General features: G+C 29.3%; 1 protein-coding gene across 4 annotated transcripts in view; it reads right to left on the bottom strand.

The window, feature by feature from the left end:
- LOC111677206 (calcineurin-binding protein cabin-1-like) overlaps positions 1–27894 on the bottom strand; it is a 637283-nt gene that overhangs the window by 324881 nt on the left and 284508 nt on the right. For all 4 annotated transcript variants that reach the window (XM_046947473.1, XM_046947468.1, XM_046947458.1 and 1 more), the window contains exon 15: positions 2028–2241. In XM_046947473.1, coding sequence (XP_046803429.1) covers positions 2028–2241 — 214 coding nt within the window. The remainder of the gene's footprint in view (positions 1–2027; positions 2242–27894) is intronic.

Here is a 27894-nt window from a genome sequence, read left to right as displayed (position 1 = left end):
CAGCGTAATTGCTGCTTGTGTATAAGTTGTGCCATATGTACTACTTCATCCAAGGCTCTGGAAACGTTGCTAGATATTCCACACATAGAAACATATTTAAGATATAAGGCGGCGCTTACAGGCGACCGGCTCTTTACTTTAGGTGAACTGGCCAAAAGCGGTTATAGAACACGTCATCAATATACAATATATATATTCACCGACAGCTAAAGGCAATTAGGGCGATATCAGGAGATAGAACTAAATCTAAGACCGCATTGGATTGTAAGAAAGCTTTAAATGAATACTCTCCCAGACGTAAGATTCATATCATATGGGTGCCAGCACACTCGGGAATAGTTGGTAACGAAAGAGCGAATGAAAAAGCTTAAAGGGATGGGCGCTCGAGGCAGTTAACCTGACAAATACAAAAGCATTCGACGCAACAAAAGCTGAACTAAAAATATGGGTGAGAGAATCTCATAAGACTTCTTGGAATAACGAAACAGTGGGGAGAACCACGAAAATCCTATAATGAGAGCAAGACGAAAACTCTGCTCAAAATGAGCAGAAGTTAGTATGAAGTTAGTATGATAGTACGTATTCTGACGGATTCAGAAGTATGTGGAGCATGTGGAGAGAACAGTGAAACACTGGAGCACTTTATTTGCTACTGTAAGGCATTCGTCGAAGTTAGATCCGAGTATTTTGGAAATGATGTTATTCCGGAAATAACATACCTTACTAACATTGATTGAACGATTCTTAATAATTACGTTCAGGAAACTGAGTTTCTGATCACTGAAAAAGAATTCATTCAGTTCCTTTTTTCTCCTAGATGTATTTCTTCGTATTTGATGTTGTATAAATCCTCCTATCAACCTAACCTACTTTATTTCATACAGCAAACGCAGACTTATCTTTTTACCTGTTTTTTTTTTGGCCCCATTTGGTGGTCTTCCACGATATGCATATATCTGAACTATAAAAAGTACAAATTTTGCCGATTTTTTTCCCTTTAGTCTTATTTTTTCCCAAATATACTATGCTAATTAATATTTCAAATACTTATAACCCAAAAACATACATGGGCACACTTCAGTATAATTTTACTGCATTACACATTTTAGTAGTCAGTAAATTTTTCAGTATTCAGTCAAATAAACTGGTAATGCAAATCTTACTGAATACTGAAATTTTTTCAGTAATCAGTAAAATTTTCAACCAAAATGCATTATTAGTTAAAAACAATATAATATTTAACTTAAATTCTCATACAACTATTATCATATTGATCTCTTTTACTATATTTCTATTAATAATCTAATATAAAATATAATAAATAATTGTAATAAGTTTTTATTGCCCGACAAAATCATATAATATTTGACCTCTTATATAAATTTATACATAGCTAAGTTCTTGCTTTTGAAAAAATTTTCAATCCCAAAAAATAGAATTAATCTCACTATAGATACTTGTGATGATAAATATGTATTATATTCAAAAATATTTTGAAAATAAAATTTTCAGTATATTACTAGATTGTAAAGAATACTGAAAACACATTTTTAGTAATCAGTAAAATACTGCATTTTTTGCAGTAACCAGTAAATATATTGCAATTTTTTGCAGTGATCGGTAAAGTTTACTGAATACTGAAATTTTTTTCAGTAACCAATAAAAACATACTGAATACTGAAAAATTTTTCAGTAACCAGTTAAACTTTACTGAATACTGAAAATTTTTTCCGTAGACAGTAAAAACTTATTTTAACTGGTACTACAAAGTGCCAATATTAATACTTAAAAATTGGTGACTTCAGGACTATTAATACAGCAAACGCAAAAAGCGTAGTTGCTTAAGAACAGACATAAAACACATAAAGCATAAAAGTACAAATTATGCCAATTTTTCCTATCTTATGCTAATTTATATTTCTAATACTTAAAAAAGCTTAATGGAATATATTTAAGCTTTTTACCCATTTTAACCCCGTTTCAATTATTGAGTATTAAAAAAAGTTCCATTGTATTCAAATAGTTACCATTAAATAATAATTTAAATAGATTTTCGGCTCCTCTTTCCTTTTCTCTGATATTTTTCCAAGCATATATTGACACAACCATTTTTCGTCATTGGCGTCAGAATTATCTTCACTGTTACCAGATGTTGTGGAACTTTGCAAAGAATTTGCAAAAGAAAAACAGTTGTAAGCAATTGTGAGCATCTTATTTTTCCTTTCATTTATAACATCATACCTAGAAAATAAAAAATAATTAATTATTCATTAATTACAAATTTTTATGGTATTTAAGCGTAATTTCGATACGGTGTTCGGTAAAATGTGAGATTCAAAAAAAAAAAACTGCTAACAAAAAACGTCATTCCACATATTGAATAAATTTATGCAATACGTGGAAACATAAATTTTTAATAAAAAGAAGAAGAATCAACCAACGAAGGATATATACAATAGAGTGGGTCGGTATCTATGGACAAAAAAGAAGTTGTTTCAGTCACCCCCTAGGATTAAAGATATGTTAATAACATTTCTAAAAATATAAAAATTATTTTTTGCCACGTCTAAAAATACCGCCCTTTTTGTTTTTTATATATTACGTCGTCATTTTAATTCCGATCGTTACATGTGATATATCAATATTTATGGCTTGGCTGTAGCTATATTTCACCCATAGACGATTTTTAAATTAGAAGTAACATTCTATGCTCGACTTCTGATATCTCCTTAAAATCTGAAATTGTGGCTATACAATAATAAAGATCATTCAATTATATGAAATATATGCATTTGAAATGCTCATTTTTATGCATTAAGAGCTATTTTATACATATTTAAAAATGTTCATATATTCATTATCAACCGTTCTGACAACAAATAATTTATTTTCCAGGAAAAAGCGCCGAATACTATTGGAATTATATCCAATTATATAAAGCTCGCAAAACTTGTGTTGTATACAAATGTCAGAAAAAGTAATAATATTTTATTGAAAAATTTTCTTCTATTAATAATAAAATTATCATTGACAACTTGATATAAAATTAAATAATTTAAAGTAATTTTAAAACAAGTATTATTTTCTTGATATCAACACCTCTCAACATAATATTCTGTCAATTAACACTTTAAATGTTGGCAATGGTAAAGGTTTGGTAAGAAAATCAGCTAATTGTTGCTTTGAATGTCAATAATTCTACTTTCTTGCAACTTTTTGATATGGTAAAATTTGACGTCTATATGCATTGTTCTTGCACAGAATTTTGATGATGTGATAATTTTAATACAGCAATGAATTCAGCTTCGGTTGAGAATAAAGCTATAGTTGACTGCTTCTTTGATGACCAGGATATAATGTTTTGTCCTTATAAAATTATATGTATAGCCACTGGTTGATTTACGATCTCCATCACCTGCCCAATTAGCGTCTGTGAAACACTGAATATTTAAAGCGGAATTAGCTTTTAAAATAAGTTTTCTTTTGATTGTTGTTTGAAGATATCGGACTGTTTTCTTTGCAGCTCCCCAATCACACTTTCTGGGATTATCTACACGTCTGCGCAATATAGATACGGCAGCAGCAATATCTGGTCTTGTGGTAATTGAAATGTGTAACAATATTCCAACAATAGATCTATCTATATTTTCCATTATTTGGAAGTATGTTTTCTTCATCTGTTATTTTCGTAAATTCTGTGTCCATTGGTATATAACTTGATATTGCATCTTCTAAATCACTTTCTGTTATAAGTTTATTGATTTTATCTTCTTGTTGTAACAAAAAATCTTCTTCAGATTTTCTTTCAATTTCAATTTAAATACCTAAGTATGATGAAACATAACCTTTCTAACGTTACTGACTGATTCATCATCGCACAGCCTAAACGGTTAAAGCTAAAGAGCTCAAATTTGGACAGGGGGTTGGTCTCCCCTGTCCACTAAGATGGGATTTTTAGAAATTCGAATGTTTAGGGGGTAAAAATGGTAAAAACGGGTAAATTCGGTAACATCATTTCTCCTAAACTAGAAAAGATACAAACATAGTTTAAAGCTTATCGTCTTTCATTTAAAAAATAAGTGGACAAGGGTCTGGTATTTTTTCAATTTCGGCCCCTTTAGGGAATAAACGGGTAAAAACTGCATTTGGGTACTTTTTTTGCACCCCATGTATCTTTTAAACCAGTGAATATTCAAACAATACTTTTGACTCCTTTATAACTTGACGAAAAAATAAAAAATATAAATTTAGTTCTTTTTGGTTATTCGGATGTTTAAGGGGTGAAAATTGTACCTATTTTTGGTACTTTTTTCAAAAAATATTGATTTTAATTTATTAACTTATACATATAAATATGTGCTATAAATAAACGGGCTCCCACTAGGATGTTGCAACATTTTGGAACACAATTTTTATTTCGTTAATGGGTAGAAAAAAAGTACCAAAAGGGGTAAAAACGATTGATTTTATTCAAACACAATGATCCAATTTAGATAAAATTTTTAGTTTTAGAAACGCTAAATATGCTAATGAGGTGTTATTTGGAACCCCGGTACCAAGTGATATTTTTTGGTACTTTTTCATTCTTCATCTGATACTTTTTGAGTTTTCTTTGATATCGAAATCGAAACATGAAATTAATAATAAAGGGACTTTTCGGTACTTCTTTGTTCTACACAGGTTTTTTTTTGAGTTTTCTTTAAAATTAAACCTAGAAGCATGAAATTAGGCATGTAGAGCCCGGAGAATGAGAATCTATAAAAGGGGACTTTTTGGTACTTTTTCGTACTTAGACTGGTACTTTTTGAGTTTTCTATTAAATTTGACCTAGAAACATGAAATTAAGCATGTAGAGCACGGAGTAAATGAGAATCTATAAAAGGTGACTTTTTGGTGCTTTTTCGTTCTACAAAAGGTACTTTTTGAGTTTTCTATAAAATTTAACCTAGAAACGTGAAATTAAGCATGAAGAGCCCGGTGTAAATGAGAATCTATAAAATGGGACTTTTTGGTACTTTTCGTTCTTCGACTGGTACTTTTTGAGTTTTCGATAAAATTTAACCTAGAAACATGAAGTTAAGCATATAGAGCCCGGAGTAAATGAGAATCTATAAAAGGGGACTTTTTGGTACTTTTTCGTTCATCAAAAGAAATTTTTATAATATTGACCCTAGAAACGTGAAATTAAGTATGTAGAGCCTGGATTAAGTGAGAACACATAAAAGGGTACTTTTTGGTACTTTTTCGTTCTTCAAAAGGTACTTTTTGGATTTTTATATAATATTGAACCTAGAAACATGAAATTGAGCACGGATTAAGTGAGGACCTATAAAAGGGGACTTTTTGGTATTTTTGGTACTTTGAGAATTTATAAAAAGGGACTTTTTGCTACTTTTTCGTTCATCAAAAGAAATTTTCTATAATATTGAACCTAGAAACATGAAATTAAGTATGTAGAGCCTGGATTAAGTGAGAACATATAAAAGGGGACTTTTCGTACTTTTTCGTTCTTCAAAAGGTACTTTTTGTGTTTTTTATAATATTGATCCTAGAAACATGAAATTAAGCATGTGGAGTTAATTAGAATCTATAAAAGTGGGCCCTTTGGTAGACATAAAACTAATCAATCAGGGACTTAAGTGAATGAAAATTTAAATTGGAATATTTTCTAGTATTTTTTGGTTCTTTAATTGGTACTTTTTGAATTTTCTATAATATTGAACTTAGGAACATCAAATTAAATAAAATAGATCTTTTGGTACTTTTTCGCACTTCACTGGTACTTTTAGAGCTCTCTAAAATATACATAAAATTACACACGCAGAATCCTAATTGAACGAAAATTGAAAAAGGATACTTTGGTACTTTTTTGTTCTTTTACTAATACTTTTCTATAATATTGAACTTAAAAACATAAAATTGGACATGCAGCTTACTCGTATCACTGCACTTACCGCTAAAACTGTTCTTAATGTGACATATTTTCCAACGGGAGCGAAGGTTTCGTCATAGTCTTCGCCAAACGATTGAATATAGCAGTTGGCTACCGAACGAGCTTTATATTTTGGTTATTTTGATGTATCGTTTTTAAGTTGGAAAACCCATTTCCTTCTGGTAATTTCGTTTTATTCTTTAAAAGAGAATTATATTCCTCATATGCAGCATCTAACCACAGTTTACGATCAGGATTTCCAAGTTTTATCATTTCATCCTACGATTTAGGTGTATAATTATTTTTCTCTAAAGTTGTCACTAAAAATAAATCATTCATTGCATCAGACCAACTTACAGATTGTTTCTCTTTTAATCTTCCGGAACGACGTAATTGTACTTGTTCATTTTGTTCCTTTGCTTGAGGTTCTGGTAAAACTTTATTATCGTTGTTTTGAACTGTTTCTTCTTCGTTTTCTGTAGTGATAGATTCATGATCACATTGATTTTCAATATTCCTAACTTCACTTTGTTCTTCCACGGATATATCAATTGGAACATTTTCTTTTATTATTTCACACTTAATATCTTGAGGAAGTATTTTTTTCTTCAAATCTAACATCTTTACTAGTGATTATCTTATTAGATCCTTTCTTCAAAATTCTGTATCCTTTGACATTTTCTTCATATCCCACTAGTCTTTTACACTTTGGTATTTGGACGAATGCTTTACTATTGTAAACTCTAATATGTCCTAAATCTGGCTTTCTCCTATACCAATTTTCGAAAGGGGTTGTACTTACAGATTTACTGGGTAAAAGGTTTTGAATATAATTGGTTGCCATAACACATTCAGCCCACAATTTATTTCCAAGATTTGATCCATTTAACATTGCACGTACCATCTCAACTATTGTCCTGTTCTTGCGTTCGGCAACGCCATTCTGTTGTGGACTGTAAAAAACCGTAGTTTGCAGAATAGTACCAGACGTCTTTAGGAATGATTTCATCTCGTTGTTTATATATTCACTACCATTATCACAGCGCAATATCTTTATTCATTTATAAGTAAAATTCTGAACATCGTTAGCAAACTCTTTGAATTTCGAAAATACCTCATTCTTTCCCCTTATTACATATACATATTTTAGTGTATCTCGAATAATCATCGATAAAAGAAACAAAGTATTTCTTACCACTTGCTGATTCAACCTGAAAAAGTCCACACACATCGGAATGTACTATATATAGCAATTCTTCAGATCGATTCAAACTCTCTTTTGGAAAATGAGTTCTTGTCACAAAAATCGCTCTCTTAACAATTTTCTATGCTTATTCTGTGACACAACTGTTCTATTTTCTTTATATCTATTAGATTACGATGACCTAAACGCGATGCCAAAGATGGGCACAACCAAAACAAACTTCAAACACAAAATATACAAATTTTTTTTCAAAATCTCGTCAGCGACAACTTTATCCTTGTTGTGAATATAACATTTTGAATTTTTAAAATTGATACTTAAACCTCTTTTAACCATTTCTTTGACAGATAAAAGACTTCCGTTTAGTGCGGGAACATAAAGCACATTTTGAAGAAATAATTATTATATTTACCAGTGATATAACCATTACCAACGCCGACTGCATCTAAAGATCTACCATCAGTTATATAAACCTTGCTAGACGATTTTTTCAGATTTTTGAAAAATTTACGATTACTTGTCTTGTGTACTGATGCACTTGAATCAATAGCCCATCCTCGGCCATTGGCTACTTGCAAACAAATTTCTTCAACTTCTTCACTTTCTGACACTGCATTCTGTTTCTTCCATTTATAACAATCTTTCTTGATATGATCCATCTTGTTGCAATGGAAACATTTCACTGATTTCTTCTTCTTAAATTGTTGACCTTTCAAAGCATTAGCATTCTCACTTTCGTTACCATTACCTTCACTACGCCTTTCTGATTCATCCAGCAACTTCTCCATTACGTATTCCACCGAAATTAAATATTCCGGCTGACCCTCAAGTGAAGTTACCAAGGCAGAAAAAGTTTTAGGCAAACTATTGATCATTATAGCCACCATGGAGCAGTCCTTGATTTCCTTTGAAGCTCTTAAAAATGGCTTCACGGTCATTAATTCCCTCATAAACACTACAATTAGGATGAAATTCTACAAATCTATCACTTATAAGAAAATAAATCAAACACCGAATGTCAATAAGATCGGTCCATAATTGATCCTAGCTTCCATATATAGTCTCTTTCATAAAATCAGTTTTTCGTCAATAAAAATATATGGAAATTAAGACAAAATTCAATATAAATTATATATTAAAAATAAATCATATTTTAGTTATGCTCATATATGGTATCATATAGTCTGCCACTCCCGATTTTTCATTTTAATTCAGTTTTTATTATTTAATGTACTTCTCTAAAAAAATAAATAAAAAAATTAAAAGAATGGTTAATTTATCATGAAATAAATTTATCACATTTTATAAATATTAGTATAAACATTTTTGAAAATTGTTAAAAAATTAAAAACATTTTTATAAAACTTAGCATAATAATTTTTCATAGATTTTTGTAAAATAAATTATTTTTTATGTACCTACGTGATTTTATTATTAATTAATAGAATTAAATGCTGAATAAAATGGTCTTTCTTTTGTTAAGATAAAAAAATTGTTTTCGACCATATCCCTAGCAAATTAATTATTTGTAGTTCGAACTATACAGGTATTTTTATAAGGAGTGAGATCGAAAAATTCTTAACATACATATATGTTTATAAAAAAGAAACCACTAAACTTACAGCTTTATTTTTTTTCTTATTTGATTCAAATTATTATTACAATTTACAAAAAAAATATTTTTATAGTTTTAATCACTAGTGATGAAATTTTGAACCCTTTTCGGAAACCCTTCCATTAACGTTTTTCTAGTGCTTTCTGTCACTTTGCTCGAACATGTATTCCATCTCCGTTTAAAATCTACCACACTTTTGGACACCTTTTTTGTACTCTTCAATTCTCTTTTAACAAGAGCCCAATATCTCTCCACTGGCCTTAGCTCCGGGCAGTTTGGAGGATTTGCCTCTCTTGGTACAAATACCACATTATTGTTCTTGTACCACTCAAGGGCTTGTTTACCATAGTGACAGGATGCCAAGTCAGGCCAAAAATAAGTGGACACATTATGAAGTCTTATGAATGGAAGCAGCCTTTTTTGTAAACATTCCGTGATGTAAATTTCGGTATTTATAGAGCCCGTTGTAACAAATGATTGGCTTCTTTTGCCGCAACTGCATATTGCTTGCCATACCAAGAACTTTCTGGGAAATTTTGTCTGCTTTTGGGTCCTAAACGTTTCTTCAACATTCCCTCGAGCATCAGCAACATAAAACTTTTGACCTGGAAGTTGCGAAAAATCTGCCAGAACATACGTTTCGTCATCCATTATGCAGCAAGAATATTTTTTTATAAAACTTGACTTCAATTTCCGTGCTCTGTTTTTGGCCTCTAAATTTTTAGCAGCGTTCCTGTCAGGAACTTTTTGAGCCTTGTATGTTTTTAAACCTGCATTAGCTTTAACTTTTCGTACCAAATAGTCCGAGCACTGAGCTAACCAAACTGCTTTCCTACCGGATGTGTTGGGAGCTCTTTTGAAAATGCGTTCTATTTTTTGGCTTTAGAAACATCATGTGGACCATTCCTTCTACCTGAACCAGGTTTTCTATCAACTGACAAGTTCTCCCGGTACTGTTTAATAACATTGGAAACAGTTTGACGCAGACCTTTGTATGCTTGGCCAACTTTTTGTAAGACCAAGTTGGGTTTAGTTGAAAATATTTAATAATTTCAGTACGCACTTTTTTCTGGTCACTCATTTTAATCAGATTAACAACTGACATGTTTTTCAAAGGTAACTTGATCAAAAAAAAAAAATCAAATAATACTTTAGTTGAAAAATGTAATGAAAAACGTGTGTTAAGAATTTTTCGATCTCACTCCTTATACCTCTAAAATAGCTCTTAAGGCATAAAAGTAAGCATTTTAAAAGCTTATATTGCATGTAATTAAATGTACTTAATTCCAGCATAACCACAATTTTAGATTTTGGGTAAGGATCCGATATATCAGGGGTGACTTACAGTCAACTCGTCATATCTTTTTAGGCGAACTCCCCAAAAGCGGTTGGAAGGCTATAAATAATCATCGGACCAGAACTGACTATATCGGAAACATAGATATGCTGACCCCAGATTGAAGCGGAACATCAGAAGAAATACCAATGCTACACGGATGACAATTCTGCAATTGATTTTGAAAATTGCAAACTTTCAGCATTTCATAACTTCTGAAACTTTTTAACTTCAAACTTCTTAAATAAAAATAAATATCTCTATCAAAAACAAAACGAAATACTTCCAAAAGAATAACATTTATCACTACTTTAAAAGTAGTACTAAGTTATAATCCAATTTTTTCTTTTAAATTGAATGTATATTTTTTGTATTAAATTTTTTTTAATAAAACCAGTTTTATTTTGGAGTTATATGACAAATGCTTGTAGTTTATTTATTTCTGTTAAAATTTTTTGAGCCAAATTAGTTGTATTCTTTTATGACAATTTCAGTTTCTAATAAATTAAAAAAAAAATAATGCTGAGAATGACTTTAGATGTTGTGCATTTGGAATCAAATAAAAATAACATCCCTCCTATGACCAGTAATAAAGAAATAATAATTTAAATCTAATTAAATAATTACATTCTTTTAAATATAAGTATTTAATATTTATAAATCAAATGTTTGTGTGGATATGTAAATGCTTGTTTTACCCAAAATTAAAATTTAAAAAATAAATCATTTTAACTCAAAATTTGAATATGGAGTATAATAAAATGTTTATTTTAAGGGTTGTTTTTACAATAAATGAGTGAATAAGTAAATTTTTCAATTTTTATTCAAAAACTCACCAGTTTCAAAATCCAAGGATGTCATCAGGCCTGAAGTCGAGGATTCATTTAATTATTACATATCTTAATTAATTATTATGTAATAAATTTTTAGTTTTCACTCAAATATGTACCAGATTATTGTGTAAGTTAAAAATAATAAAATTAACAAAATTTATAATGTAAATGTAAAATTAATGTAACAAATTAAATGTAATAGTGGATAAAATTTTAGTTATTTTGTTGAATTTTTAGTTTTAGATTATGTTTAAGGTAAGTATAAAGTAAGTATAAAGATAAAATTAAGATATTTTAGGATAAAATTAAGATATTTTAAGTTAAAATTAGGATATTTTAAATTAAAATGATGATTAAATTCGAGTTAATTGTAGTTTAGGTTAAGTTTAAATTAAATTTAAGTTTAGTTTTAGGCAAATTGTATTTAATGACAACTCAGACACTGTTAAGAAGTTTGATGACGTCATTGATGAAAATTGTAATAGAATACTTAGGTTTAGCGTTTTTATTTTAGGAATTCAGTTTGTTTAAGATGCTGGCTTGGTTATTAGAATTTGATTTTAACAATTTTGCAATATTTGTAGGTAGGGATTATATAAACAATTTTCTCTTTTGTGTTTTGAGGATTGAACGATTGTCGATCATTAAAATTGTATCTCGTACTGGCTTGAATCCTTTGTTCCAATTGGAACAAGGATTATAATGACACAATTATCTAAAATCTTAAAAAAAATTAATGTAGAAAAAACACACATCCATATATCTCGCTAGCTTACCTTCCGAAGGATTTCAAATGATATTTTGAACAATAATTAAAAAATTGAATGTCCCCAAATTAATAGTAATTAAATCTTTATTTATTCTAATATTTAACGTTTGAAATTATTAAATGTTTTATTTCCTGTTCCGTTTGTATTTCAAATTTCAAATGAAAATTTTTCAACATTTGTATGCCTTAATTTTCATATATTGCTTAGAACAAATTTTATTTCAGTATTTTCGAAATGAGCAGGTATTAAATACACTCAAAGAAAATAATAAGTACTAGCCTCACAAAAGGTCATCATAGAACATAATATTCTGCCTTTAGGAGATCTTACAGAAGAACCCCAAGAATCGAGGAATAGAGACTTTAAGCATATTCATCAGTTTAGCTCAAGGAAGTGTTCTAGGCAGTCTCAAAATGAAGATATTTTTAATAATCTGATTCTATCTTCTGATCCTGCTTTATCTACTATAAGGAAACGTTGGATTTGCTACAAAACGTTAGCATTTTAAAATATCATGTGATACCGATTGTTTTACAAAATTATATTAATTTATAAAAAAATAAATAAAGACTATTTTTTTATATAAAATAAATACTTGTTAATTTTTTTAGGGATAAAGAATAAAAGATTAATAGTAAAAAGTGGCTGTAAAAATTCATAAAAATTTAGGTAGTAAAACATGCCTAACAAATGTATGGATGAAAATAATAGTAATATCCAAAGTTACCGAATTATTTCCCTCTTTTTTTTTGCTATACCACTGTGCAACATGCCACGAATTGTATAAAAATTATATGCAGTTATCGGACAAAATTAAGTTTCATTATAAATTTTATGTTTTGTTATTAGAATTATATTTATTATAAAATATTATGAAAAAATTGATCTAAGCGACAAATTTAGTTTCAAATGCAGAGTCATGTGTCTTTATTCATAAATTTGAATGTGAAATATTTGTGGACCTTGTAAAATTAAAATATATGGGTTGATTTTGATGAAATAATTTTTTTCATTGTATATGACTTAGTAAAGTAAAATTATGCTGATTTTAATAATTTTATTTATACACATTAATAAATAATATGTAAAAAGTTTTGTCGAAATATATTTACCGGTCCTGAGTAATAACTTCTTGAATAAAAATTTTACAAAGTCAAATTCTGACAATTTTTATTTTACGTTATCAAGGCGTTCTTCTTTCGGTTTTGCACATGATATTTTTGATATTAGGAAAACAAAGAGAAAACTTAAAAAATTCAAGAATTTAATGGTTTATGATCAAAAACTATTTAATTTATATGTATATGGGCAGAACCATTTTTTAAATATGCATATTTTTAAATATGAGGTAAATGCATATTTATTGCAAAGTCAAAAATAAAAATATAAAAGCATTTACTAATATTTAAACTCTGGTTAAAATCATATAGTAGTACATATAGGCGAAACTGAAGCGGTTTTAAAACAAAAAATTTTATTCTCTTCACACCGACGAGCTCTGAGAGAATAAAACAAACTTGTGAGAACTAAACGCACTCACTAAACTTCAAATTTTCTTCGCAAAATTGCGAGGATATTACCACTTATTAGTTTTTCTTATCACTTAAACTTCATGTTTATTATTTTTTTCAATACTTTTCATTTATTTAAAACACCGAAAATAATTTATATTTTACAAACGAAAAAAAATATTTTTTATTCTTTGACATTTTATTTTAATTAAAATTGAGAAATGAAAAGTTGTACATTTTAGTATTGAAAATTAAAAAAGTATTTTACATACTTTTTTCATTTTGCAGTAGTGCAGAAAAAATAACAAAAAGACGTGTTTGTAATATGTTTTGAGATAAAATATCTTTTCAAAAAAAATAAATAACTAATATTTTCATTTACTGCCATATAAAATTTCATTAATAACACACAAAGAATAACGTCCAAAAAATACATTTTTTATTTAGTACCTTTTGAACAACTGTGTTTATTTTTGTGCTTCTACTAATACATTCTCACCAGTTAGGTCTTTGACAGGGGACTTAGGTCCTTGACAATTAGTTTCGCCTATATACTATTATATGGTTAAAATAATAAAGATAAAGACAATTTATAATGTAAATGTAAAATTAATGTAACAAATTAAATGTAATAGTGTAATAGTTACACAATTCGATAAAATGTTATTTATTTTTGTTGAAATTTTAGTTTTAGATTATGTTTAAGGTAAATGTGATTAATTTAAGATCATTTTAAGATAAAAGTAAGATATTTTAGGATAAAATTAGGATATTTTAAATGATTTAATTTTAACTTGATTGTAGTTTAGATTATGTTTAAATTAAATTTAAGTTTAGTTTTAGGCTAAGTGTATTTAATAACAACTCAGACATTGTTAATAAGTTTGATGTTTGATGGCGTTTTTATGTCAGGAATTCAGTTTTGTTAATCTTTAGAAACTCTTATTTAGGATTCTTGGTACATAATTTGATATATGATTTGAGAAACTGGATTAATGGAACTTGGTAAAAGCACAATAGATTTGGAGGATTGTGGATTATCCTGAATATATCTCCTTTTTATTATAATATTGCAATTTCGTGTCCTTTGTTCCATATGGGACAAAGGATTTTATATACGATGATATCTAGATCCTTGCAAAATTTTAGTATATTTTCAAAATAAATAAGTATATCCTCAAATGCAGCTTCCAAATGTTTAATTATTCCTTTTCTTCTCTATCTATTTTATATCTTATTTAAAGTTTCAAATTTCCAGTTAACCTTTCTAGCTAAAGCTAACTTTTCCTTATATATTCAAATGTTCGTTCAGAAATTAAATTTTCAAATGAAAATTTCTAACATTTGTATGCCTTAATTTTCATAGATATTTAGAACAAATTTTATTTGAGTATTTTCGAAATGAGCAGGTATTTAATATAAGGAGTGAGATCGAAAAATTCTTAACATACATATATGTTTATAAAAAAGAAACCACTAAACTTACAGCTTTATTTTTTTTTATTTGATTCAAATTATTATTACAATTTACAAAAAAAATATTTTTATAGTTTTAATCACTAGTGATGAAATTTTGAACCCTTTTCGGAAACCCTTCCATTAACGTTTGGAGTTGGAGTTTAGCCACCACCTGGTGGCTTGATCCATATATATATATATATATATATATATATATATATATATATATATATATATATATATATATATATATATATATATATATATATATATATATATATATATAAATCAAGTTTAGTATAAAGAACTCAATTTAAAAGAAAAAAAAATAATTCTAAACGGGGTTATATTTTATAGAATTTCAAAGTCTATCACGTCACATTACATATTATTTTCTTAAGTGCAACCTTCGAATTGTGAAATATTGAAGGATTTCATATTTATGCTATTTATCTAATGTACTGAAAAAAACTGATTTTCTGATATCGGCTTTATACGGGCATTAAGACCGATTATTGTATTATCATCAGAAAGGTCAGTACATTTGGAAGGTTTTCGTGTGTTTGTATTATCAGGATGGCGAAATTTTAGTTATATATCCAAGTATATGGGCATATCAAATGTGGGCTTTGTATAGAAGCTATGCCTAATCATGGACCATTTTTTAAAAAAATTAGGATGAACGATTTTTGTGTATGTCAAAATTATTTGTATTGAATTTTAGGGTGATATAAGCATTTTTAAAAGTTTTATGTTAATTAATGTTAATTTTTATATTATTCTTATACGGGAGCGATTTTCAACAAAAATATTTCTCCGATTCCAAAATCGGAGACTAATTAATGGATTAATTAATTTTCAATAATATTGCAATTTTCTCCATTGGAAATTTTTGTCACATCACGTCATGTCACATCACGTCATAGCCAGGTGAAACTCGCAGATTTTTACATTTTTGTCAGAAAAGAAATAAGCAACTTCTATTCTAATATAATGTCTTATGGACAATGTCTTATATGGACAATAGTATGTTTGTGTTTTTATATGACTTTATAAGTATTAGTTGATTTTAAGAAATAATAGTTTTGTTGTTAATGGAAGGGTTGGAAAGAAATCAAACAGGATACATGTTGAACATATAGTTACGGGTTGAATTAATGGATTACGATATGTTTGATGGATATTATTCCAGTTCTAATATACGGACATTGAAATATGAGGATTTATTAAATACTAGCATACTCTGGGTCTTTCGCTACCCTAACTTAAATTAAATACATTCAAAATTTTGTTTACTTTTATAGAAAATTAAAATTGATTAAACATTTTTTTAATGTTTCAGTTTTATGCGTTCAATATCACGTGATTAAATTCGCATTCAGTAAGAAGCTTTTATTTTTAGTTTAATTCATTTAGCTTCCACATTATAGAAATTTTTGAAAGTAATATTTATATATATATATATATATATTATATATATATTTATATATATATATATAATATATATTATATATATATATATATATATATATATATATATATATATATATATATATAATATATATTTATATATATATATATATATATATATTATATATATATATATATGTATATTATATATATATATATATATATATATATATATATATATATATATATATAATATATATATATATATATATTATATATATATAACTTTTTATCTCATAAATTGTTTTTTTGTTTTAATTTTGATTTTTTTTGAGATCGAAAATTTCTTAACATACATACATGTTTATAAAAAAAAAAACCACTAAACTTACAGCTTTATTTTTTTTTATTTGATTCAAATTATTATTACAATTTACAAAAAAAAATATTTTTATAGTTTTAATCACTAGTGATGAAATTTTGAACCCTTTTCGGAAACCCTTCCATTAACGTTTTTATAGCTCTTTCTGTCACTTTGCTCGAACATGTAGTCCATCTCCGTTTAAAATCTACCACACTTTTGGACACCTTTTTTGTACTCTTCAATTCTCTTTTAACAAGAGCCCAATATCTCTCCACTGGCCTTAGCTCCGGGCAGTTTGGAGGATTTGCCTCTCTTGGTACAAATACCACATTATTGTTCTTGTACCACTCAGGGGCTTGTTTACCATAGTGACAGGATGCCAAGTCAGACCAAAAATAAGTGGACACATTATGGAGTCTTATGAATGGAAGCAGCCTTTTTTGTAAACATTCCTTGATGTAAATTTCGGTATTTATAGAGCCCGTTGTAACAAATGATTGGCTTCTTTTGCCGCAACTGCCTATTGCTTGCCATACCAAGAACTTTCTGGGAAATTTTGTCTGCTTTTGGGTCCTAAACTTTCTTCCAACATTCCCTCGAGCATCAGCAACATAAAACTTTTGACTGGAAGTTGCGAAAAATCTGCCAGAACATACGTTTCGTCATCCATTATGCAGCAAGAATATTTTTTTTATAAAACTTGACTTCAATTTCCGTGCTCTGTTTTTGGCCTCTAAATTTTTAGCAGCGTTCCTGTCAAGAACTTTTTGAGCCTTGTATGTTTTTAAACCTGCATTAGCTTTAACTTTTCGTACCAAATAGTCCGAGCACTGAGCTAACCGAGCTGCTTTCCTACCGGATGTGTTGGGAGCTCTTTTGAAAATGCGTTCTATTTTTTTGGCTTTAGAAACATCATGTGGACCATTCCTTCTACCTGAACCAGGTTTTCTATCAACTGACAAGTTCTCCCGGTACTGTTTAATAACATTGGAAACAGTTTGACGCAGACCTTTGTATGCTTGGCCAACTTTTTGTAAGACCATGTTGGGTTTAGTTGAAAATATTTAATAATTTCAGTACGCACTTTTTTCTGGTCACTCATTTTAATCAGATTAACAAAAAATTAATATAATTGACATTACACATAATAACTGATATGTTTTTCAAAGGTAACTTGATCAAAAAAAAAAAAAATCAAATAATACTTTGGTTGAAAAATGTAATGATAAACGTGTGTTAAGAATTTTTCGATCTCACTCCTTAGTTACTCAAAGAAAATAGTAAGTACTTGATTCACAAAACAGATACAGATTTGAGTAATGTTTAAAAAAACTGGATGTTTAAAGGCGAAAGAAAGAAATACCATTTTGGAATGGTAAATTCCCCTAGCCTTAGTTTCTACATCTTTAAGTTCATAATAAACCTGACCAATGTTTCAAATAATTTTAGCTTTAACACAGACGGGAGCTAGTTTTGAATTAAAATGTTGAACTTTTGAACTTTGAGTAAATGTCCTTCTGTACACGTCTTGTTCCACTGTAAAATTTCTAACTCCCTTTACGCATGAAAATTGTCCCTTATCAAAAAGAATTCGTCTTGTCTTTCAATTAAGGAGTGACTCTCAGCCAAAATATTCAGTTTACTTAGAAATTCATAGTATTTTCCATGTGAAATCATACTCTGTCCGAACATAATTTTATAAGGACTATTTCCAATGCATTGGAAAATACTGTTTCTTAAGGAGCAATTAATGCTAGGCATGTATTTGATCATCTCGTACGTATGATCTCAAAGCTTCATTGATCGAACGATTTACACGCTCACTAGCGTTCGCCTGCGGACTGTAAACAGCTGTCAAAATGTGTTTGACTCCATTATTTTTCAAAACATTTTCAAAGACCTTACTTTAAAATTGTAAACCATTATCAGAAATAATGGATTCTCTTACTCTACTTCTATATGTTTTGAAATTATTTTTTAAGTGGTTTTAAAAACATGAATTTTGAAAAATGTTCTTAAATAATAAGTATTCCAATATATCCAGATTTAGTTCTTGGTAAAGGTCCAATCAAGTCGATGTATAAGCGTTGAACTGGTGTGTCTGTTATAACCATCTGTTCTAGTGGTGGTTTCAAAATATTAGTTTGTGCTTTCGATGTTTTACATTATTCGCAATTTTGTATATAGTCTTTAACGTCAGTCACAATTCTAGGCCAATAAAAATATCGTCTGATTCATTCTAAAGTTTTGGCTATACCGCCATGTGCTGAATTTGGAATGTCGTGAGCTGAATATATAACGTCCTGTCTCAGTTCTGACGGAACAAAAAGTTTCCAAGAATTTGATTCATCTAATTCTCCAGAAGTAAATTAAGTCCGTTTATATATATACTTGTCTATAATTTTGAAACCCGGAAATTCTGAAATTGCAAAGTCTTGTCGAAATTTTGTGTATTCTGTACTGTCAAATGCTGTTGAATTTAAGTCTATTGTCGGTAGTGTCTCAAGTTCAATAGGTTGAACAAAATCTTCTCCTTCATGTACACGCGAAAGTGTATCGGGAACTACATTATCTTTGCCACTCCTATGTTCTATTGAAAAGTTAAACACTTGTAGTTTTAGGGACCATCGTGCCAAACGCCCGGACAAATCTATTTGTCCCATCAACCATTTTAAACTTGCTTGGTCGGTTACTACTACAAATTCCTGGCCTTCAATGTAGGGTCTAAACTTTTTTATGGCCATCACTACTGCCAAACATTCCAATTCCGTTATTGTATAGTTTCGCTGGGCTTTATTTAACTTCTGAGACATAAACGCGATATGGCCTTTCTATACCGTTGAGCATAATCTGTCCAATTGAAATGTTTCTTTTTAGTCAATAGTTCTGTCAATGAGAAAGTAAATGTGGAATAGTCCTGAATGAAACGTCATTCCCAAAAATCTTCTTAAATGTCTAATAGATTTTAGTACCGGAAAGTCCTGTATTGCCCTAACCTTGTCCTCGTCTACTTGTAATGTCCCGTTGCCTACTAAAAAACCGAGATAGTCCAAAACTGCTCTTCTTAACATTTATAGTTAAGCCTGCTTTTCTTAACTGTACTGCTACCTCCATTAGGTGTATGAGATGATCGTCAAAGTTCTTCGAAAAGATTAAAAGATAGTCCAAATACACAAAAACGTGTGACAACTGATACGGATTAACCATGTCCATAAGTCTGCACAACGATTGCGGTGCATTACACAGTCCAAACGACATTCTTGTAAATTAATACTAAGGCGGATTAGGACTGTAGAAGCTGTCTTAGGTTTCGAGCTTTCCTCCAGTTTGATTTGCAAAAAGGCATCTTTTAAATCGATTTTCGATATACAATGAACTGAAGGAAGTCTCGATATAAGTCCGTCGATGTTCGGTATTGGGTAAGCGTCCTTAACTGTCACTGCGTTTAATTTCCTACTGTCAACACATATACTAATCTTACTAGGCTTTACTACCACTACAGTCGGCAAAGACCAAGGTGAACTTGGTGCTTCCTCAATAACACCTAGAGATAACATCCTATCTAGTTCTCAACAAAGTTGTTTTTCAACAGCTGGAGAAATAGGATAGTACCTCAGTTTTATAGGTTTCGCATCTCTCGTATCTATGTAGTGTTCAATTTTTGTCGTACAACCTAAACCTTCAACTTCAGAATTTGGAAAAGTAGAGCTATTACTTTGTCTAGCCGTTGTTTCTGTTCGGGTGTTAAAATTAACTTGTCAGGGTCTGTTTCTGTACATTCTATTTCCATAATATCAGGAACTGAAATTTTTAAACTAAAAGTTTTTCAAAAGTCAAAACCACAAAACAAATTTTGTTGTATTGACGGAATAACTAAAAATTCAAATAATTTATTCTGTCCATGAAAAGTAATGCCCAATGTTACAGTACCTAAAACATTCTGTCTCTGTCCATCCGCTGTAGGTACATTCCCAACACATTTTCTAAATCCCTTCTTAGTTTGTGTCTTTTGTTCGCTCCACTATCCAATAACGCAAAATGTTTACATTATATATCTTTAATGTAATATAGTGTCTACTATCACTATCTTCAGAACTTATAAGTGAAATAATACAAGTTCTAAATGATTTAAGTTTTCTATAAAAATCACGAAAACGCTGACATAAACGCTTTGACTTTTTCGACTTACCAAATATTCTCTTACCAGCTTTCTCATATTCCGCCAATCGAATATGATATGGTCTTAGTAGAGGATATTTGTGTTCTGTCTTAATGCAAAAGTTCGTGTCGTATTTCTGTTCGAAGATTCCGAACTAATATCTCGCACAAGTCACTGTCAGAAATCTGATTTTTGCCGAAATTAAATTAAAGAAGTCATCAAAGTTCTCGTTACTTCATTGCTTACAAATGTGAATGTCTTCCATTATGTCAAAGTCGTTATAGTAACTCTTATATTGGTCTCGTAATGCTCTTGTCAAAGAAAACCAGTCCAGTTCATTGTCATGACGATGAAATCGCCAATACCAGTCCAAAACTTTACCTTCAAATAAACTGTGTGCATGTTTGCACAATTTATTTGAACCTTAACAATTCCCGTTAAGGTTGTTAGTAGTCAATACGGAAAGGAAATTCATTATTGGCAGAATAAGAATTAGTAGGAATATTCGAATCACCATTATTATTTGTATTTAAATTTCGTAATTCACTCGATATCAAATCTGTCATTTCACTTCGTAAAGCTGTCATAGATTCCGAAACTATCTGTCTTAACTGAACTTCACTATTATGACGATTTTAATTTCTATTAGTAGTGTTTCTAGCCGAACGGGATTGTGTCTGTGTCTGGGTTGTATTCGGTTCTTCTATATTAACCGTAAAACTACAAATTATTAATAACACATCTTTTAAAACCTTTACACAATTTATTTAGGCTAAAGTAAAAGTAACTAAACAATATACACGATTTAGAAAAATCTTATTTACAAAATCCAGTGAAGAATTTTATGAAGAAATAAAAATGAAAATAAAATATCAAAGTCCAGACCATACATACAAAATAAAAATGAATTCAGAAACTTTGAAGAAGAGGACCAGATGTCATTACAGGGATGGCAAAATTGGTACGATGGTACTTTTTTTGATACTATTTGATGTGCAAAAGTACCGTGATACTCCCGAGTCTTTTTTGATACTTCCAGGGCTACAATCTCAATATCTGATTATCGTTTAACCGGTAGTAAATCTGTCTGTTAAAATAATTTTTTTGTATGGGAACTTTCAATAAATCGTTTTGAAATAACAAGAGAATTAGAACATGGGGATAAAAGTTTCTTTAAAATTTAAAATACTTTTTAAATTTTTTTTTGGCACTTATCGAAAATGCATCAAATAAAAGATGTAGGAAATAGCTACTAAAGTACTCTATAACTTTAGTAGCTGTTTCTCTTTAATATTATCAGACAAAATGTTAAAATAGTTGAAACCCTGTGACTATGTTAGACGCTTCTATAAGATTATTCGAAATTTACTTCATATTTTCTCCATCACATCTGGAATCTAAGATATTATGTCCTGAGTTTTGAGAAATCGTAATTTTTTACCCTTTTCGAGAGTAGTCGGTAACGAAAGAGCGAATGTAATAGCTTTAAAGGGAAGGGAGCTCAAGGCAGTTAAACTGACGAACGCAAAACCATTTGACGCAACAAAAGCTGAACTAAAAATATGGGTGAGAGAATCCCATAAGACCTCTTGGAATAATGAAACAGTGGGTAGAACCAAGAAAATCCTACGGGGGACCCTAATGAGAGCAAGACGAAAAATCTCCTCAAAATGAGCAAGTCTGAAGTTAGTATGATAGTACGTATTCTGAGTGGACAAACTCAGCACATTTATGCAAAATTGGACGTTCGGATTCAGACGTATGTAGAGCATGTGGAGAGGACAGTGAAACTCTGGAGCACTTTCGTTGTCACTGCCAGGCATTCGTCGAAGTTAGATCCAAGTATCTTGGATGTGATGTTATTCCGGAAATAACATTCCTGACTAACACTGATTGGAAGATTCTTAGGAATTACGTTCAAGAAACTGAGTTTCTGAACACTGAAAAATAATTCATTCAGTTCCTTTTTTCATGATAAAGGGCTCACAACAGGCCCGATTGTGGCCTAGGTGCATTTCTTCGGATTTCAAGAAACTGAGTTTCTGAACACCTAACCTAAGTACTTTGAGGTCCAACCTAACCTAAGTACTTTGAGGTCCAAAAAAGTACTCTCTGATACTGAAACAAAATCTTGATACTGAAACAAAATCTCTTTTTCCATCCCTGTGTCATTACCTCTTCAATGATCTTTATCCACAGTGCCATGCTTGACGTTTCATAATATAAATATACATTAACAGTACATATTTATTTAAAAGAAATAAAGAAATAATAATTTAAATCTAATTAAGTAATTACATTCTTTTAAATATAAGTATTTAATATTTATAAATCAAATGTTTGTGTGGATATGTAAATGCTTGTTTTACTCAAAATTCAAATTTAAAAAAAATCATTTTAACTCAAAATTTGAATATGGAGTATAATAAAATGTTTATTTTAAGGGTTGTTTTACAATAAATGAGTGAATAAGTAAATTTTTCAATTTTTATTCAAAAACTCACCAGTTTCAAAATCCAAGGATGTCATCAGGCCTGAAGTCGAGGATTCATTTAATTATTACATATCTTAATTAATTATTATGTAATAAATTTTTAGTTTTCACTCAAATATGTACCAGATTATTGTGTAAGTTAAAATAATAAAGTTAAACACAATTTATAATGTAAATGTAAAATTTATGTAACAAATTAAATGTAATAGTGTAATAGTTACACAATTCGATAAAATGTTGTTTATTTTTGTTGAAATTTTAGTTTTAGATTATGTTTAAGGTAAGTATAATTAATTTAAAATCATCAATTAGGATATTTTGAATGATGATTAAATTTGAGTTAATTTTAATTTAATTTTAGTTTAGGTTAAGTTTAAATTAAATTTAAGTTTAGTTTTAGGCTAAGTGTATTTAATAACAACTCAGACACTGTTAATAAGTTTGATGGCGTTTTTATTTCAGGAATTCAGTTTTGTTAATCTTTAGAAACTCTTATTTAGGATTCTTGGTACATAATTTGATATATGATTTGAGGAACAGGATTAATGGAACTTGGAAAAAGCACAATAGATTAAGATTGGAAAAAGCACAATAGATTAATTAACATAAAACATTTACTACAGTGCCAAGGCTGTGGAGGTAACACTCCAAAACTTTTGAGCAAACAATTGAGAAAAAAAATAACTTTGATGTATCTCCCGTATCTTCATATAATTCCAATGACTTTAGACCACTTGAACTTCCCACCAAAAAATGGTTCAGTGTGAGAGCTTCCATATTTACGTTTTCAATGGGGATCTGTACCATCATACTTCTTAAGACTTCGTCATTTGGGCACCTTGTATTAGAGATTTTGTATAAAACACATTTTACTGATCTCACCATTCGCTCCCGTGCTCCCAAAATTTGGGGTGAAGCTGGTGGATTAAAATTCCATTTTGTAGTAGAGGTTATAAAAGTTCGAATCAGTGCATTTTTATCAGCATCTTTCAAGTCTTGTTGCAATTTTACCATTTGTGGCATTCAATTGTTTGTTATCGTATAGAATTTGTGGTTGACAATGTGAAGTTGAAGAATTCATGTTATTGTACTTACAATTTCTTTTTTACTTATTTATTGCTATGACTCTGCTTGCGATTAAGACTCGAATCGAAAACAACTGTGGTACATCAGGTATTCCCAATAAACAATAATTTCAATGTTAATTGTAGAAGACAAAGCTCCTGGTTCCAAAAGATTATTAACACCAAAACATGTTTGAAAATTTTATAAATTTATATTTTTCTTATTTAATTAGATCTGAATACAATAAAGTGGTGTTGAAATTCCTGAAAACATTAATATACAAGTCTACATAACAACATTTAATTTACGAACTTTTTTAGCTTGGACTCGGAGCAAGCTTTTTAATTAAATCAACTTCTTAAGACAATTTTAGATTTTAATATGTCTTTAGAATATAATTTATATTTTATCTATCCTATTATTTGCTTGCATTTTCCGCCTGAAATTTATTTTTTTGACAATCTTATATTATATTGACAAAAGATAGGAGCATACAAATGTTATAAATAGAAATAACTAACATAAAACATTTACTACAGTGCCAAGGCAGTGGCGGTAACATGCATAAATTGCATATTTTGCTTTAAATTGCATATATTTTGCATATTTTCAACATTTTTATAGCATATTTTGCATACTTTCTAAAAGAAATTGTTTTGTTTTATCTGTATTTCATATTTTTACAACAAATTTGGTATTTACATTTTTTTATAAATATCAACAAATTTGGATTTAACAACAAAATATTAGGTTCTATGAAATACAATTTTACATAGTTCTATTTAATTTTTAAAATTTTTAAAAATATTGCGGAAGGTATTTTCGGTTTGTGCTGCTAATTGTAAAGTACAAAATATTGGTCCTAAAAGTATATGGATACTTAATGAAATTCTGTTCTTACATTTCTCTCACATCCATAATTGACTTAAAAACATTACCAAACTATAAAATCCAGAAGAAATATAATTCATACAAAAATACATTCATTCACCAAATTTTATTAGAATTGCTATCAAGCAATTCGTAGTCTTTATAATTATTATTCTCCAGGTCTTGGTTCCGTTAAAGTGGTATTAAAAACCTGTATATTTGTTGTCAAAAACTTAAGATCTGAATACTATTAATATGTACCTTCACAAAGAAATGTTTTTTTCAGTACCAAAATGTCTTCTTTGACATAACTTACTTCGGGCTCAACATGCTTAATTTCATGTTTTTCGATTCAACATTATGGAAAATTCAAAAGAGTACCTTTTAAAAACGAAAAAGTACTCAAAAGTTCCCTTTTATGTGTTCTCACCTAATTCATACTCTATATACTTAATTTCATATTTCTAGGTTCAATATTATAAATACAAAAAGTTCGCTTTTTCCGATTCTTATCTCATTCCGACTCTACATACTTTATTTCATGTTTCTAGGTTCAATATTATAAAAAATTCAAGATGTACCTTTTGCAGGACGAAAAGGAACCAAAAAATCCCCATTGATTTCTTCTCTAATCCGTGCTCTACATACTTACTTTCATGTTTCTGGGTTCATTATTTTAGAAAACTCAAAAAGTACCTTTTAAAAAACTAAAAAGAACCAAAAAAACTTCCTTTTATGTGTTTCACGTAATTCCGAATCTACATACTTAATTTCATAGCCTAGGTTCAATATAATAGAATCTTCAAAAATGTTGAAAAACGAAAAAGTACCAAAAAGTTCCATTTGGACTCTACATACTTTATTTCATATTTCTAAGTTCAATATTATAGAAAATTCAAAAAAGTACTTTTCAAAAAAAAAGTACCAAAAAGTTCAGTTTTTCCGGTTTTCACCTAATTCTGACTACATGCTTAATTTCATGTTCCTACGTTCAATGTTAAAGCATATTCAAAAAGTACCTTTCGAAAAACTAAAAAGTACCAAAAATATCCCTTTTATGTATTCTCACCTAATTTAGACACTACGTACATAATTTCATATTTCTAAGTTCAATATTATAGAAAATTCAAAAAGTACCCTTTTGAAAAACGAAAAAGTACCAAAAAGTTCCCTTTTATGGCTTCTAACTTAAGCCAGGTTCCACATACTTAATTTCATGTTTCTAGCCAATAACAACACACTAGTGCTGCTCTCGCTCTGACTTGTTTTTAGAAACAGAGTACAATAACAAAATTTGCCGTATGATTATGTATTTTGTTTTTTGCAATTTCTGTTTGAGTTTTTGATGAAATTTTCATAGGTTGTCTCGGATTTTTGCTCATATCTCCCATATTTATAGACCATATCTCCCTTATATATAGCGATCTTCCCGAAAGCATGTCTAAAATAATTATTGAAGATTTGGATTTCGCCGATAACTGGGGTCCTCTAAAAACTGAATTCAACAAACATACAAACAGACGACTCCACTCTATAAGGATCCTGAAAGCGAAGTCGGAAAATTATATTATAGAAATTGCAAACAGAATGACAAACTTATATATACCCTTTTCACGACGTGAAGGGTATAAAAATGCATTTTCATAATAAACCGAATTATTCGACTGCAGCAAACCGGGTTTCTTAACATTTCAAATTAAGGCTTAATTATAATATGCTTACATAAACTGAAGTCAGCTTAAGCAACTGTGCGAACACATATAAAACGTATGTGACAAACTATAATGTACTTAAGAGAGTTTTGTTAAGTTTCGGCAAATTTTATTTGGTTGTTTACTGTACACAAGAAAAATAAAGAAAAAAATTAAAATTGTCAAGAAAATAATTTTTTTTTCAATAAAATATTATGAAATATGTACTTTAGCATGTTGAGCATTGATTAGGTAAGAACTGGCAAAACGCGACTTTTTGGTACTATTTCTTTCTACAAAAGGTACTTTTTGAATTTTCTATAATATTGAACCTAGAAACATGATATTAAGTACGTAGAGCCCGGATTAGTCCAGAACACATAAAAGGGGACGTTTTGGTACTTTTTCGTTCTACAAATGGTTCTTTTTAAATTTTATATAATATTGAACCTAGAAAGCATGTAGGGCTTTGACTAGGTAAGATCCTACAAAAAGGGACTTTTTGGTACGTTTTCGTTCTACAAAAGGAACTTTTTTATATTTTTTAATATTGAACCTAGAAACATTATGTAGATCCTGGATTAAGTGGGAACATATAAAAGGGAAGTTTTTGGTACTTTTTCGTTCTTCAAAAGGTACTTTTTGAAATTTCTATAATATTGAACCTTGAAATATGAAGTTAAGCATGTAGAGCCCGGATCAATTTAGATCGTATAAATTGGGATACAATTGGTATTTTCTGGTTTTTTGACTGTTTTAACACATCATGGTGAAGGATATATAAGATTCGGCACAGCCGAATGTAGAACTCTTACTTGTTTATATATAACGTCTTCATATTAAGTACGATCGTTACATATGATATACGAATATTTATGGATTGGCTGTAGCTATATGATTTTTAAATTAGACGTAACATTCTATGCCCGACTTCTGATATCTTGGATCCTTCCGCAAAATCTTATATTGTGGCTATAGAATAATAAAGATCATTTAATTATTTGAAATATAGGCCTCACTTTTATGCATTAACAGCTATTTTATAGGCATTTAAAAATGTTCATATATTCATTGTGAATCTTAAATACCCTCCACCAGCAAGGTTCATCATATTAAAACCCATTAGCTTAAAACTATGTTTGTATCTTTTCTAGTTGAGGAGATATGATGTTACCGAATTTA

This window comes from Lucilia cuprina, chromosome 2 (genome assembly GCF_022045245.1).
Source record: "Lucilia cuprina isolate Lc7/37 chromosome 2, ASM2204524v1, whole genome shotgun sequence".
Classification (NCBI taxonomy): Eukaryota; Metazoa; Arthropoda; class Insecta; order Diptera; family Calliphoridae; genus Lucilia; species Lucilia cuprina.
Note: the sequence above shows the minus strand (reverse complement) of the source record. Positions and strands in the feature narration are given on the sequence as shown.